Genomic DNA, 16,119 nt, shown 5'->3' on the forward strand with positions numbered 1-16,119 from the left:
GAAGGAGCCAGATTGGTCTTGGCTATAAAAATCAGAAAACGCTGTGAAGGAGTGAACTTGGAAAGATCTTTATTCTCTTTGACCCTGCATTGGAGAGAATCTTAAACAATTGTCGCCTCTCGTCTAGAGGAAGACACTTGTCTGGATGACTGCCTGGAGGATAGTATACTTGTTCACCCTCTGAAGGGACACTGAGAAGAACCCCTAGCTCTGTTGCAGTCAAGCCAATGACCACTCCTTTTACATAGGAGGTCAGTTTATACTCATCATCTTCCTCCTTGGTCAGGACCAAATTTGCATAGAACTCCCGACTGAATGAGCATGTTGGTCCATTGCAATCTCTCAAACCTAGCCCCCACCTTATAGGCTAGAAGCTCCCCCATAGTGACATCTCTCTCCACAAGAATCTTCCTGTTGAAGAGGTGCTCCCTGTAGATCCCTTTGGTCTTCTCGGAGGTGAAACGGTTCACATTGTAGGCTGTAGGAGCGGAAGGTACAATAGATAAGTCTCTCCTTCTCTTTGGGCCCATGATTGGATTTCCTACACACAAGGCACCAACAAAGAAAGACAGTAAATGTAAGTCCAATTGAAATGATGACATGCAATTGGCAAATAATTACAGGAGTATAATGTTTAAATGGTATGGAAATGAATTGAAAAGAAGGCTATGCATGATGGGAAAATCAAATATACATATGCAAATGACGAGGATATAGAATGTGAAATGTGGATACCATTGGGGATATGTGAGAAGAAAAGGGACAAGGTTAATTCTTGTGAGAAGTCTACATGAGATCCCTAGTGTGCTTAGAGGTGGACAATGAGGTCAACACAAACAATGTGTGTGCTTTTGAATATTATATGTTCCAACCAATGTCAATCAAGCAAGATAGAATGGGATACCCCAACAAGAGACAAGGATTATTTAATAGAGGAAAAAGGGGATAAGCATCATGAATTTTGCAAAAATCCCATGAATAAGTAATGCATTGGGAATACATCAAGGGAATAAGTTATTTGGATATAATTGAGAATATACTTGAGGTTTTAACAATGGGATAAATTGTTTATGAGGTTCCAAGGCATACAATGAGTCTAACATGCTTTAGGGAAGCTTTTTCCCAAGATATTGAAGGATTGAGGTTTTACCTCAATTTAGACCTAGAATTATCCAAGTAGAACCATCTACACTTGGCAACCATAGCATACAACCTTCAAATGCTTGCAAAGGCTTTATAATGTATAAGACATACAATGCACAAACAAGAAATCCAACCATATAGTGCCATTGATCGATTAGGGCTTGATTTACACGCAAAACCCTAGCCTAAAATCGATTTTGGGCATGATCTTGGCATACATGGCCATGAAAATGCAAACAAAATCAAATCCCATCACAACCTAGGGCTTATCCATGCCAAATCCTAGAAGGGAAGAAAGAAAGATAAAGAGGCACAAGCCAAAAGTTCTACAATGGGAGAAAGGAATATGTAGAGACAAGCAAAATCTTACAATGGAAGAAAGAAAAGAATGGGAAAGAGAAAGATTACCTTGAGAGTGAGAGGAAAAACTTTGAGGTTTGAGATCACAAGAGATCCACTCAAAGGAGTGTTAGGAGACTTAAACGAAGAACCCTAGTAAAGCCCTCTCCCCTTGCGGTTGTGTTTCCCCTCTTTGTAGCCAAAAGTGAGTTTTAAAACTCGCAGCTTTGTTTTTGTTAATTCTACGAACGGACAAACGAACGGAACCACTTATCGTGACTCAGCCCATCAATCCGTCCCACTTAGAACTTGAATTTTGGGATATTAGTCTGAGCGGATCCATGAGCAGATCCACATTTATAAGTCCACCCGTAGATCCGTTCGATTCATTCCTCTCGGCCTTTTGACCCTCTGAGAACGGATAAATAAATGGATCCAGAGTGCTGGTACCGCTCGTGAGTCCGCTCGATTTCTTTTAGGATTTTGAGCCCAGATTTTGGACATGTATGATGATTTTATGCCTATACCCTAGATTGGATATCCTTGTTGAGTGACCCGTTTGTGGGGACCACCTCAGCCTTGTCTAATGCCTTGAGAGTTAAAGGGTTTAGGACTTATACCCGACTGGGCCAGTCAATATAAGATGACAGGCATAGGTGACTGTTGTGACTCCCCTCCTATGAGAGAGAAGGAGAGTTACCTTTGAGGATGCAAACCCTTAGATCCGTCAGTAAGTGAACCTAAACCCTGTGGTGTAGAAACCCTTGTAGGGGTACATAGGTTTCAACCCTTATCCAAGCCTGTAGGAAGTAGACTACTAGGCTGATTTGGACAGGCTTAGTTGAGTGAGCCATAAAGGCCACATGTACTCAGAGATCATTCCTGACACCTCAAGCTAGTGACGACTCTATTTGTACTGTACTTGGTTCATCCAAACATTGTATAGACTCATACAGGAAGTCCTACATCGTGACTTGGTTTCCAAAGAGACCTAGTATACCATACCCAGAGCTACCCTAGTTCCTATGGATCGACCTAGGTTATAGATATGTCTATAGGGACATGAATGTAATTATTAAACTTATACCTATGATTGGTGTGATAATAAATAGAATAAATGTGTCTTTTTCACCCTTGCGTGTGGTTAGATTAGATCTCCTGAGCTACAAGCGTGACTTTGGATTGACCTTATCCTGATAGCTAACTGAGCCCCGACCCTGGGCAACCAGACCTTAAGATTATTAAGGAATTAGTTTATTAATGACTAGATAGGTTAGCTATGGAACCTGCTCAAGGGAGATTGACTTGAACCTGGACTAGTGAATGGATTGGGTGGTTCTCGAGAGAGGACTAGTATGGACTTTTCCCCTATGGGATAGCTATGTGATGGGGTTAAAAGTTGTGAAACCTGAAACTGAAGGATGTAATAAGACCTTCTCCAACGATAGATATGAATGGCGTAATGGGTCGCCAATGCGTTCCCTCCACACTGGGAGTGATACATTTGGGGATTCCATCGATATTCTGAATCATTCTACAGTTGGATTGGGTAATGAGATAACCTGGAGTGAAAGCATTCAGAATTCAGACCCTGTGCTAGGAGTTAGGTAGGTTAAACCCTGCAACCCAAGAATGACCAGGATAGTGAAGGTCAGGGTGGTATCTCTTGATCCGGAGGACCCAAGGAACCTCCTGTTCTTCATGACACAGTTTAGTGTAGAAGACAGTGGAGTTGCCTCTGGAATGTGGTAACTACCGATGTTTTAACCCAATGGAGCTTAGGGTTACTATGAACCACACCCTGTGGTGATATGACCCTATAAGAGAATTCTGAAACCCGACCTGTTGTGTCAAATAGGCACTGCTTTACTTTGACCCGACCTTTGACTTAGTCTAAGTAGTGGGCAAATAGATATGTTGTTATCCAACAAGCCCTTATACCTTGAGACCCAGGTTGCCTCAAATTTAGGGGAGATTTTTTTTAATAAGGTTGGGGGGATGTTACACCCGCACCCCAAATATACCCTTATACCCAGGGCAGTTTAGACCTTTACCTAGGGGTAATGCCTTATGGCTATGGTCAACGCTGATGACCTTGAACTGAGAATACCATAGAGAGAAGCCCCTTGAGGTTATGGAAGTGTGGGCTAAAGCCCTGCCACTTTCCTCGAAGTTTAGGCCATGACAGCAGCATCGGAGTTACGAACGGACTCACTCAGACTGAATTCGCTCGAGGATCCGCCCTTGCTGTCATCAGTCTTTTTGGCCTATTTTCCTATGGGACCCACACCCCCATGTCCTAGACACCCTAGTTGAACCTTTGGACCATGTGGACCCCTGCCCTCACCCTTGATTGGTTGAGTGGGCCATAAAAGTGGGCCCATAAGGCTTAACTTAGGTGAATAATGGGTTTTATATACCCTAGCCTAAACCAAACAGACCTTAGTGGATAATTAAGTCCTATGGACTTAGGGTGCACCCCAAACGTGACCTAATGGACCTAATGGTTATGACTAAGGCCAAACAAGTCCTAAGATCTAACCAAAACCCATTTAAAGACCTAAGGCCCACTAAGTAATTGGGGGTACCTAAACCAAACACACCCTAAGGCCCATCTAACCCCCTTAATGATAGGAGAACCCCTCTCTTTCACTTATCTCTCCCCCTCCCCCATAAACTGTGGAGGAGAAGAGATAAGAGAAGAAGGAGAAGAAGTAGAAATTGGAGAGGAATAGGAGGGGAAGGGAAGAAGATGGAAGCCATGCCAAGATGGCTGGTAGCTCCACACCTCCTCCCCAGCTGGCCGGACCCAAGGGAGAAGAGAAAGAGGAGGAGAAAAGATGGAGAGATTGATTGGAAGAAGGAAGCTCACCAAGGTAAGCTCCCCAAACCTAGCTCTTTTCCATTTCTCTTTGAATTTTGATGATTTCTTGAGCTAGGGCTAACCTAGGGTTCCATTTGGGACTCAAGGTGAAGCTCGACCCTAGTTGGGAGCTCTAATGGATGCTAACCTAGGCCTCTAAGTGCTGCAATTGCAGCCATGGCCAATGAATCCTTAGTTTAAACCTTGAAACCCAACCCATGGATCAATGTGAGACCCAAACCTTGTAGGATCTTGGATCCTTGGGGTAAGCCTAGGACCTAGTGACCCTAGGGATACCTAGACACCCCTCCCTTGTCCCTGAGAACTAAGGGAGCTCCAAGCTTCAAGCTAGAGCTGAAGTCACCTGAAATCTTGGAAGAGACTGTCGACGGATGAACGACCGGATCCATATATCGTGGTACCGCCCGTCAGTCCGCCCAGTATAAACCCTGTGTGTTGGCCTGAGCGGACGAAGGCACGGATTCACTCTGTTTGCCTCCGCCCGAAGCCTTTTACTCTCGGGTCTGTCTCAGGATTTGAACGGATGCAGGGGCGGACCCAAGATGCATATCCGCTCGTGGATCCGCTCCCTTTTGTGATTGCCTTAGGTGTCGAACGGATGCGCGATCGGATCCAACTGAGATGTTTTGTCCGTGGGTCTGCTCGCTCTGTCTTTACCTTTTGGCCTGAACGGAGTCAGGGGCGGATTCACCTCTGCTGAGATCGCCCGTGAGTTCGCTCATGCTGTCTTGGTTGAAATCTGATTTTAACCTCAAGGGCCTAGCATGGGACCCATCTATGCATGCTTTAATGTTGTTTTTGTATTCCTAGGCTACCCAACTCGATGGATAGCGGGGAGCCCAGGTGAGATTCATGTCAACCACACGAGGCGGTGCCCGTGTTAGGTGAGTGAGTTCTAAGTGACTTTGATGGGTTTTTTTTTTTTTTTTTTGGGTAAATGGTGAATTTGATGGGTTTGAATATTATATAATTGTCAATCTTAAGCATGCTATGGTATATTTATAAGCATTGTGCACATTGCATTTTATTCAAATGTGATCTGTTATGAATGTGATAGTATGCTGACCATTGTATCGGGCTACGGTGCCGGGTGTGCCGGTACCGGAACCTCAATTTATTTAATTATGAAAACTGTTGTATATCATCCTGATCTGTATGTGCCGTGCTGTGCTGGTACCTGGGTACTAGATGGGATGGGACGTTGATGCACACGGAATACCTCTCGAGATGATAGGATCTGCATATAGTATATCTGTGGCTAGGATGCTTGTTCCCTTATGCTATGACCCTTGCCAACAGGGTTTATATGTTGGATAGTTTGAGCACCTGTGGTCTGTGGAGGTGGGAGAGGCCAGGACAAAGGTAGTGATGACTATCGGAGTTTACCACTAGGTGGTCATGATGGCTTCTACCGGTACAGGTCCCTTTGTGATAATTGAGGTTTCACTGGGGCGATAGGATAAGTGACCCTTAGTGTCTCCCGAGTTATTACAGTAGCATATACTTGACCGATAGAATTATGTATTAGCTGCAAAATGAATCTAACATTAGCATTCATCATTCTGATTGATATTGATTGTATGGTGTATGTGTATTCCCCTTTGCTCTCTCACTAGCTAGTGTAGCTAACCTCGTTGCGCAACCCTTTTTTAGTTGTTATGCATGAGGTTGTACTTTGATAAGCACCGTTGGATGCGAATCAAGTGAAACCAGTGGCTGTGGCTTTGATGTAGATGTACACCCAAGATTTGTGCCATTGGGGTAATTAATTATTATTTAAATTTTTGTTTTCATTTCATTCATGTATAAACTGTATGTTTATTTAGAGGGAGAGTAATGAATGGTTACTTATGTTAAAATTGTAATATTTGTTATCATTAGAGAACCGATGCTCTATAATTTCATATGATTTAATTAAATTTTGCTTCCGCTAGCTCTGTATCTGGAATGGTTTATTCTTTTTGCACGTTCCTTTCTGTTATCAAGATGTGATGACAGGGTGGACTGTGGCTCGGGACACTGTATCTACGATCCTGGTAGGTGTTGGGATGATATGTGATTGTTCCAGTCATACCCCTATGTGGCAAAATATCTTACATTGGGATAGAGACGTGACAGTAATGACTGCTTTAGCCCCGCTTGGGCAAGGTGCTTGGGCAGGGATAAGGTGGTCATTACGCCTCGTCTCATTAGTGCGCTGCTATGACCGCTACGGGCAGGCAGGCCATAGACGATCTGGATACTACAATTTTCTAAAGATATCAAAGATTCGAATTCATCACATAATCCTCCACGTGGCACGTGTAGTTGCACAATTTATTATATTCCACATGGAGCTATAGCAGTCTTGTCTGGGAAAAACTTATACTGATAAAATAAGGGGTGTAAATGAATAGCCGAAATCCATTTTCGTATCTGTTTAGCACTATCTGAATCCGTCCAAAAGCTAAACGGATGCGGATACGGATAGGCTATAGCTATCCGAAAAGCTATATTTACATGTAAACGGATAAAATATCCGATCCTTAACTGTGTCCATATCCATTTGGCACTATCCGAATCCGTCCGATAGCTAATCGGATGCGGATGCAAATGCAGATATAGTATTATCCGAGTCGACTCCGATCCGTTTACACCCCTACATAAAAATATCGTACAAATTTCTTGCGGCTGAGACAAGTTGGAGTCTAAAGCCAAATTGACAACGCAAACAGCTTCGACAAGCCACACGATATCTCCATGTCATATCCAGATATCCTTTCTCTCTCATCACGTCCTTATAAAACTACAATTCTTTAATTTATCTGGATAATGCTGCAAAAGGAAAACAGAACACATGTTTTAGGTTTCATATTCTTCATCACAGAGCCACCTATACCTTTTTTTCCTGAAATCTTTCTTAAAATGTCAATTCTAATGTCGCAGTAGACTGGTCGTCAGAAGTCCATTTCCAGAGTTGCTTAAAAAGTCTTGATTTTATTTGGATAGATTTGTCTTGGCCAATTTTCATCAGAATTCAACTATAATCTTCACTATAATCTGAAGCTGAGACGTTAGTCTCTTAATTCTTCTCTCTGGAGTAAAAGATGAAGACTTGGTGAGTTTCTTCGATTTGTTTATCTGATTCGACGATGTTGCCTGTTTGCTCAGCCACCCCGATTTGTTCATCTCATACTCAGGTGAGTCTGTGAACTCAATATTGGGTTTCTAGTTTAAGATTTCTTTTACTATGTGGTTCATTTTAGTGTTGAACAGCTAAAGAAGTTGTAAGTCTAAATTTTCACTTTGTAAGTTTGTATTCTTTCGTGATTTAAGGTTACTGTAGGAATATATCATATTCGATCACTTTAATTTTTCCCCGGCTATGAATGTATCTCACAGTACGTCCAAGTTGTTAAATAATTAATAAGTTTGTGATAGTTCCATTCAATGAGAATTTTAAGTTTTTTTTCCTGTGGAATTCATTGTTCCATTGAAATAAATATTCATACAAGCGTTCATCTGATTCTAATTCAGAATGTGTTATTACTCAATTCTGTACGTGATCCTAAACCTGGATAGACACTTCAAAAATAGAAGGATGTGGAGTTTCATGGTTGTCAGAGGTTCCTGAAGGTGTTTCAATCATGTAGGGTCCATTTGATTAGAAATCAAGTGAAGTGAAATAAAATTTTTATTGGTATTTAAGTGGATAATAGCATCATTCTTTTTTTTTTTGTTTTGCAGAATACAACTGAAGTTTTTTCTCTATCTTACTTTATCTTTTTGTGTGGGTCCCACAATTTTTTTTTTTATTCATATCATTTTATATCAACTTTACTTCCAACCACACACCCCATTGACAAATTTCTTTTGTATTTTCTTTTTCATATCACTTCACTTTCCAATGAAACTTTTGTTTTTCTTAACTTTGTTGAGAGATTTAAATTGAGGTATAACTGAAATGCTGGTTTTACATTGTTATCTGTTTGATGCATTTTTTTGTTCATATAAATGCCATGGAAGATCACTAAGCTATGGAAATGTGATGTGACTCATCATAGTTGATTTGGCAAAGCATGCTTTAACTTTGATACCTTAAAATTTCCTCCTTTTTGTGTGTGTGTGTGTGTATGTATATATATAAATAATTTCACATTCTGAACCCAGAAAACTAGCATTCTGATTTGTGTCGTTACAAAGTTTAGGATTCAGTAGATTTTCAATGGTTTCTTTACTATATACAAGATCTCTCTTTTCTTAATCAGTTCAATGATTGAGGTACAGGTACATCAATCAGATCAACTCTTTCTACATGGTCTACATGCAGAGGGACTGGAACTATCCATTTGATGGGTCTATATCATAGTTATACGAGGACTATGAAACCCAACATAGGGATCCTGTGCATCCATCTATATAGTAATTATGCACCATGTTCGTTATTTATTTGGGAACAATTCAATAACTGGAAAATAAATTTCTATTTTTCTTTTGTTTTAGTAGTTGGATGTTTATATCATTTATTGGGGCCAAGTTTTCAGTGATTAGATCTACTTGATCGACCCACATGCATTGGTCTTGACTCTAGTCATCTACATGTGAATGTAAGAATAACAGAAATTGGACTGATGGATTTTTGTTGCTGTTTTGTATTATGCAATTAGAGAAGTGGTCAAGTTCTACAAAAAAGACATCTTGAATACTCTTGTGAAAAAATGGTTTCCAACATCTTCAATCTGGAGAATAAAACAACAACAACAAACTCAGACTTATCCCAACTTAATGGGGTCTACTACATGGATCCAAACAAAACAAAGTAGGGAAAACTGAGGTCTAACAAAAAAGGGTAATGAAGAGATCGGAAAAGAAGGATGGGGAAAGAGATGAGCAATGAAAAATGGAAAATGACAAATAAAAGAGGGAAAATAAAAAAAAAAATGAAAGATGACCTTCTTCTTAAGAATAATGTGTAAAAAATATATGTTCACATCCATGGTGCATTTTTTTTGATGCAGACTCCATTACTATTTCAAAAGATCAAATTAATGGTATTCATGAGAAGAAACAAAAGGAAAATTTACTGGAAATTACCTTCTTCTGTTAAGGATCTTCTATTTTGGTAAAAAAAAAAAAAACCCAATATCTTTCCAATTAGCTCTTGTCTCCAAAGATCACCAATATCTTTTATGTTGGGGACAAAAAATAAGAGCAGTGACATCAGTTAAGCATGTCTGTCTAATCTATTTCTTAGCAATATTTCCAATATAGTTGTTCTGTACGTTAGATGCTTTGGATTTCTACTTCAATGCATATGCCTGGGCAACTTAAGTTTACCTTTTGAAAGTATGGTCCTGCAGATGTACTGCCATGCAGGATTGCACCCCTTCACCCCAACCTGGAAGGCTGTTAAGCTCAGATGCATTATGGAAGATAGGGTTGCTTTGGTCACATCTCATAGGATTCATCCTCAAGAAGTTTTCCTCAAACCACAATTTACAAAGTTTCTTTACTCTCACGTAATTGAAAGGCCTGAACAATCAGTCTCCACAGACCTAATGGATATTCCTCCTTGCTCAAATGTACTAGATGACATTGAGGCAGGGTTCTCAAACAAATGGTCTTCTCCAACTGGAGCAATTAGTAAACCCTATAATTTAGGAAGCACTGCTATGAGTTATGTGGAAAGTTCAAGTGTACCTACCCAAAAAGATGAAATTTTGAACCTTCCTGATGCAGTTGCTAAAAATGCCAATATATTATCAGGATCTTCTACGTCTGATTCCATGACTCCTGTTGATGCTGCAGCTATTAATTATCCAAAAAACCCACTTTCTGATGGTTCAGAGATGGCTGGTGATGCATTATTCATGCTGAAGACAAATATTGAGGATATCTTATCTGGATTTAATGAGTCCATTGATGCATCAGTTGACAAGGGAGAACATGCTGTGAAAAGTTCAGTAGATACAATCACCTCATCGCTAATATACAGTATTCAGACTGCAACTGAAGCAATTGAAAGTGCTGTTAACAATGTGCTTTTTTTTGTTGATCGGACGGGAGAATCAGCTGGTAATAGATTGACAGGATTCTCAGATGATTTGAAGCGCACTACGATTGAGGTTGGCATTGTTGCTATTGATGTCCTGAGAAGGGCAATTGTCACTGCAGAGGATTATTTAGCTGGTGGTGCCGCCTCTGTTGTTTACTCATATGGATCTGTGAAGGAGCTACTTCCTCCGGAGGTCAGGGATGTGTTAAATTTATCTGAAGATAAAGCTACAAAAATATTGAGGCCTGTTGGAACTGCTTTCGAGCAGGTCACCTCTTCTTCTAACTTTATATCTTTTTTTTTTTAAATTAGTAATTTTTCTCATATTATTGTTTTGTTGGTGGCCCTTAAGACCCATGATGTCATTTTCTTTCTTAATAACAAGCTTCAAGAAATTATCGAAACCGAAATATTTCGCGAAACCACCAAATTTCGGTAGAAACTTTGCACATCTCAGTGTTTGGTTTCATTTGACCATTTCAGTGGTCAAATGGCCATATTTTAGCCTGAAACTTCATGGAGATCCTAATTAAGCACCCCCTAAACACAGTGGAACCTTTAGATTGTTAAGAACACATTGAAAATGTTAGTTTGGTTTTGTATCCTAGGTTGGCAGTGTACGGCGTACTTTAGCTGTATATTTCTCAAATACAGCCTATGCTGCACATAATTTAGTATTATAACATACAAAAATAAATGAAAACAACTAAAAATATGCAATTTCAATTTAAAAATGGAGAAAAATCATTTAATATTATTAAAGTGTCAAAAGGTTACTACTTACAAGTACAAGTTTTTCGCACCATACACGTACAAGTGTTACAACTATAACTCCATAAGTGAACAATCAACCACTAATTATTAACCCTATTTAATTCAAAAATTTGTTGCAAGAAAATCAAATTTTAGACCAGAAAATAAAAAAATAATTTAAAATGTAAAATTAAATCCTACTCCGTGAAGTCATTTATCGCCCGATAATATCTAACATATAAAAAATTGAAGCCTAACCACTACTTTTTGCAAAATTTAAACCTTAGGGAAAATGGTATACTTCAAACTATGAATCTGTAAGAAATCTAGTTCAAATGCACCAAATCTTCACTGTTGATGTGTTGTAAAAGCCTCCAACATGTTTTTCCACCAGATTTGCAAGTGGAATGACCAAAAAACTCAAAAGCAAGGGGTTGGAGTCGAATTCGCAGATTTTGGTCAAAATATGTCGAAATGGGTCAGAATAGATACGTATTTCGACCGAGATTTGGTACTTAAATCAAATGAATGTACTGTTTCAGCAGTAGTTGACCAAAATGCTGAAACGGTACAAAATTTTGACTAAACATTTAATGCCTATGGAGTTGCATGTAGTTTTAATTCGACCAAGGTTGAAACCGAAATATTTCGCCAGATCTCAGTTCTTTCGACCGAAATCTCATGCCCTTAAAGACATCCCTTCCTTACTCTATTACCACATAAAGTCAGAAGGTACGATGTTTTTTTTCTTTCCTCTAGTTCTTGAGTCTTAGATCTGGAGTTCTATTTAGTAGCTAGCTTTTTTCTTTCTGTTTTCTAGCTGAACCATGCTAAAAGAATGAGTACTTTTTCCTCTTTTTTCCCTCTCTTAATGGTATTTATCGGAATAAAGGGATACTAAACAGCATTGAATAATGCTGTGGGAGCTCTAGCATTTACATCACTTTCAAGCTTATTGGTCCATATAATCCAATTAGATCGCTCTTGTCGAGTGATTTTTCATATAGATGCACCCCCATATGTACCATATCCAAGAGAATTTGCATGTGTCTATTTGTTTTATGTTTAATTTTCTCGACTGACTGCTTATCATAGTATCATGCCATGAAGCAGGTTTACATAGTCATTGAGGCCTTGGAGAAAAATCTTGGTTTGGACCCTAACGACCCGATTGTTCCATTTGCTCTTTTCCTTGGCGCTTTGACCACTTTAGGGTAGGGAATCTCACTTTGTTTGTTGTTGTAGGAAGCATTTTCCGATTTCCATCCTCTCCCTTGCTCCTTTATTTTTTGCCTGGGTTTTCCTTGAAGATTTATATTGCTTACCAGATTCTTGCAGGGTATCTTATTGGGGTTTGACATATGGCGGTTATGCTGGAGATTTGTTTCCTAAATCAGCTTTGGAGCTCTTGACAGGGGAAAATAATGTTGTACTTATTGATGTCCGGCCTGAGGCAAGAGACTGTAAATTTCACTGGCCTTTTCTTTTGATACATTGTTTCTGTTTGGTTAGAACCACTGAATACTCCATGAACTTTATTATTAATTAGTTCTACCCCCCCCCCCCCCCAAAAAAAAAAAAAATAGGAAAAAGAAAAAATCGCTATTTATTTTTATGGTTCTTTTTTGAATTTGTTGGGGGGGGGGTGGATCCACTTGCTGAAAAGAGAATTTCTTTGGTGAATATTTAAATATGCATCAATTTGTAGAGGTCTGATCTGTTCATTGGTTTTGTTGATATGCATTAATTTTTGTGAAGAATTTTAGGGAGAGAGATGGTGTTCCTGACCTTAGGCGAGGAGCTCGGTATAGATATGCAAGTATTTCTCTGCCTCAGGTTGGTTAGCACTCAGCCACTCACTTTATTCTACCTTACACGTTTACAACAACAGGTCTCCCCCCCCCCCCCCCTCCTTTTATTTTTTCTTCTTTTAGTTTTTGCTTTTCCCTTTTGTGATGAACTCCATATTTTCGAAGAGTGATTTGTTCAAAAAACATGCAAAAGAGTGTTATATGGGACTTAATTGAACTCCTCAGATTGATGGCTCTGTAAAGAAGTTAATAAAGAGTGGAAGAGACCTTGATGATGCCATAATTGCTGCTGTTATTCGCAACTTGAAGATTGTGCAAGTATGTAACACTATCTTAAATGTGGCTTATTTCCGTAGGCTTAAGTATTTGGCCAAAGTTTTTCTTCATGATAGTTGTTGAGAATCTAGCCATTGGGGTATCATTATTCCCTCTGCCCCTTACTGTACAAAGTTCGAAATGCCCTTGGAACTATTCCAGGAGTCCCATCCAACCACCATAACCCGTAGGTTAAGAGATTTTCTCTTCTCTGTGGGTGAGGAAAAACTTGTAGTATTTCTTTGATTTTGATCCAATAATGATGTCTCAGAATAATGTTCTTCTGCCACCTATAGGATAGGTCGAAGGTCATACTTATGGATGTTGATGGTACTCGCTCCAAAGGCATTGCAAGGTCCTTGAGGAAACTTGGGGTTAAGGCAAGTATGTTAATCCATTTTGTCTGCTGCTTTCTTACATGGATATGGGTTAGGTGTCAGACTAACATGGACACTAGATTTTGGAAATGGTAAACCTCAAAACATAGGATTTCATGACAAAATTTTATTTTTTTTCATTCTTTTCTGATAATTTCATCATGTAGGCTGTTTAAAATGTTTTTATGTTTTGTTATTAATTTTACTTTATATTGTAAATTAGTAGATGACAATATAACATATTATTCATGTTTCTGGTCGTTGCAGTTTATTTTGTTGAATTGTGTGGCACCTCAAGTAAATTTTCAAAATTTTCTCTTGCCCACCACCCTTGAAAATATAAACTATTGTATGAATAAACCTGTAGCCAAATTTGTGCCGTGTCGATCTTGGTGTCTACATATGCTGAAGAAGAATTCTGCCCTTACTTTTAACTGTGCAGGTAACAATCTTTGCTGCATCTTATTAAAAAGTTTCCGTGAATTTCTCATTTACCAGAAAAAGAAGTAAAAAATTTCTGGGCAGAGAAGCCATGTGAAGAAGTGATCTTAATAATGGACAAATTTGTATATCTGTGATAGATTACCTTTCAAAATTCAGTGAATACCAAAAAATAATATTCTATTATTTAATCAGAAATAAATATACCTAATTAACAATTGATGACTTTGGGAATTGTGACTTGTGTCTATGAGACACAGAACACCTTTATTTATAATAATGAAAATGGAATACAAAGACAGTAATACCCTTAGGGCAACACAATATAAAATCCCTAGGACAATTCTACCCTTATATCCCATATTATGGCACTCCCCCTCAAATTGGAGCATGGATATCGCACATGCCCAACTTGCATACAAGAGGAGAAAACACTTTGTTACTTAACCCCTTTGTGAAGATATCAGTCAATTGGTCACCAAACTTAGCAAAGGGAATGCAAATCAACCACTGTTCAAGCTTCTCTTTGATGAATTGACGATCAATCTCCACGTGTTTACTACGGTCATGTAGAACAGGTTTATGGGCAATGCTAATGGTAGGCTTGTTGTCACAATCATAGTACTAAAACTCGCGAAATTTCGGTCGAGATATCGAATATTTCGAGTATCTCGACCTGTCTGAAACAAAATGCAAGTCCGATATGAAAAAATGCAATATTTCAAATATTTCGATGAAATTTCGAAAATTTCGGTCATCTTGTTTCGGAAATTTCGGAAATCTCGGTAATTTCGGTTATCTCGTTTCGAAAATTTTGGAAATCTCAGTCATTTTTGGCATTTTACACCCATAGAAAAATACCATATTTCGACTGAAATTTCGTCATCTCGGAAATTTCGGTCAGACCGAAACACCGAAACGAAACAAGATTTAGTACCATGGTCACAATAGAGCAGCATGGGTAATGAAGTAGGAAGAGCTAAGTCTTTAAACAATCAGCTTCTTACTTCGACAGGTGACCAAATTACCTCCAACAAGAATGCAGTAGCCAGAAGTGGACCGCCGTTCATCAGGAGAACTAGCCCAATCAGAGCCAGTAAAAGCCTCCACTCAAAGATGATCATGGGGAGAAAATAAAATTCCTTTGCCTGGAGCAGCCTTTAAATATCGAAGGATACGAACCACAACCTTCCAATGAGAAGTATAGGGATCATGCATGTACTGACTCACCATGCTGACTGTGAATGCAATATCTGTTCGAGTATAGGAAAGGTAAATCAGCTTTCCAACTAACCTCTGATATTTTCCTTTGTCCACAGGGTCGCCGGTTTTACTAGATAGACGAGTATTAGCTTCAAGAGGGGTCTCGGCTGGCTTATACCCTAACATGCTAGTCTCGGACAATAAATCCAAGGTGTATTTTCGCTGAGAAAGAAATACCCCTTTTGTAGAACGAGCAACCTCAATTCCTTGGAAATATCATAATGGGCCAAGATCCATTATTTCAAATTCCTTCCCAAGATGTAGTTTCAATCTTGCAATTTCTTCAGTATCACTTCCAGTGACCACTATATCGTCCACATAAACAATGAGAATATCAATCTTGGTTCCAGACTTCTTAATAAAGAGAGTGTGATCTGCATTACTCTGGGTGTAACCAAACTTAACCATAGCACTGTGAAAGCTGCTAAACCAAGCTTTGGCAGACTTTTTTAAGCCATACAGAGCACGTTTGAGCTTGCACACCTTCCCATGAATTTCCTAAGTAGCAAATCCAGGAGGGATATCTAGGTAGACTTCTTCTTCTAATACCCCATGAAGAAAAGCATTCTTCACGTCTAACTGGTACAACTCCCAATCAAGATTGATTGCACATGACAAGATCACCCGTGGCAACAAGAGCAAAGGTTTCTTGATAGTCCAGACCATAGGTTTGGGTAAATCCCCTGACAACCAATCTGGCTTTGTATCTATCCACAGTACCATCTGAATTCTGTTTGACAGCAAACACCCTCTTGCAAC

The 16,119-nt window shown here is 39.3% G+C and overlaps 1 protein-coding gene across 1 annotated transcript in view; it reads left to right on the top strand.

Annotated features, from left to right (window-relative positions):
* The first annotated feature begins 7,420 nt into the window (after positions 1–7,420).
* Positions 7,421–16,119, top strand: part of LOC122655208 — a 56,340-nt gene continuing 47,641 nt past the window's right edge. The window contains exons 1-7 of the mRNA XM_043849421.1: positions 7,421–7,545; positions 9,706–10,668; positions 12,267–12,367; positions 12,492–12,606; positions 12,912–12,989; positions 13,190–13,282; positions 13,576–13,659. Coding sequence (XP_043705356.1) covers positions 7,498–7,545; positions 9,706–10,668; positions 12,267–12,367; positions 12,492–12,606; positions 12,912–12,989; positions 13,190–13,282; positions 13,576–13,659 — 1,482 coding nt within the window. The 5' untranslated portion in view covers positions 7,421–7,497. The remainder of the gene's footprint in view (positions 7,546–9,705; positions 10,669–12,266; positions 12,368–12,491; positions 12,607–12,911; positions 12,990–13,189; positions 13,283–13,575; positions 13,660–16,119) is intronic.

This window comes from Telopea speciosissima, chromosome 3, assembly GCF_018873765.1.
Source record: "Telopea speciosissima isolate NSW1024214 ecotype Mountain lineage chromosome 3, Tspe_v1, whole genome shotgun sequence".
Taxonomy (NCBI): domain Eukaryota; kingdom Viridiplantae; phylum Streptophyta; class Magnoliopsida; order Proteales; family Proteaceae; genus Telopea; species Telopea speciosissima.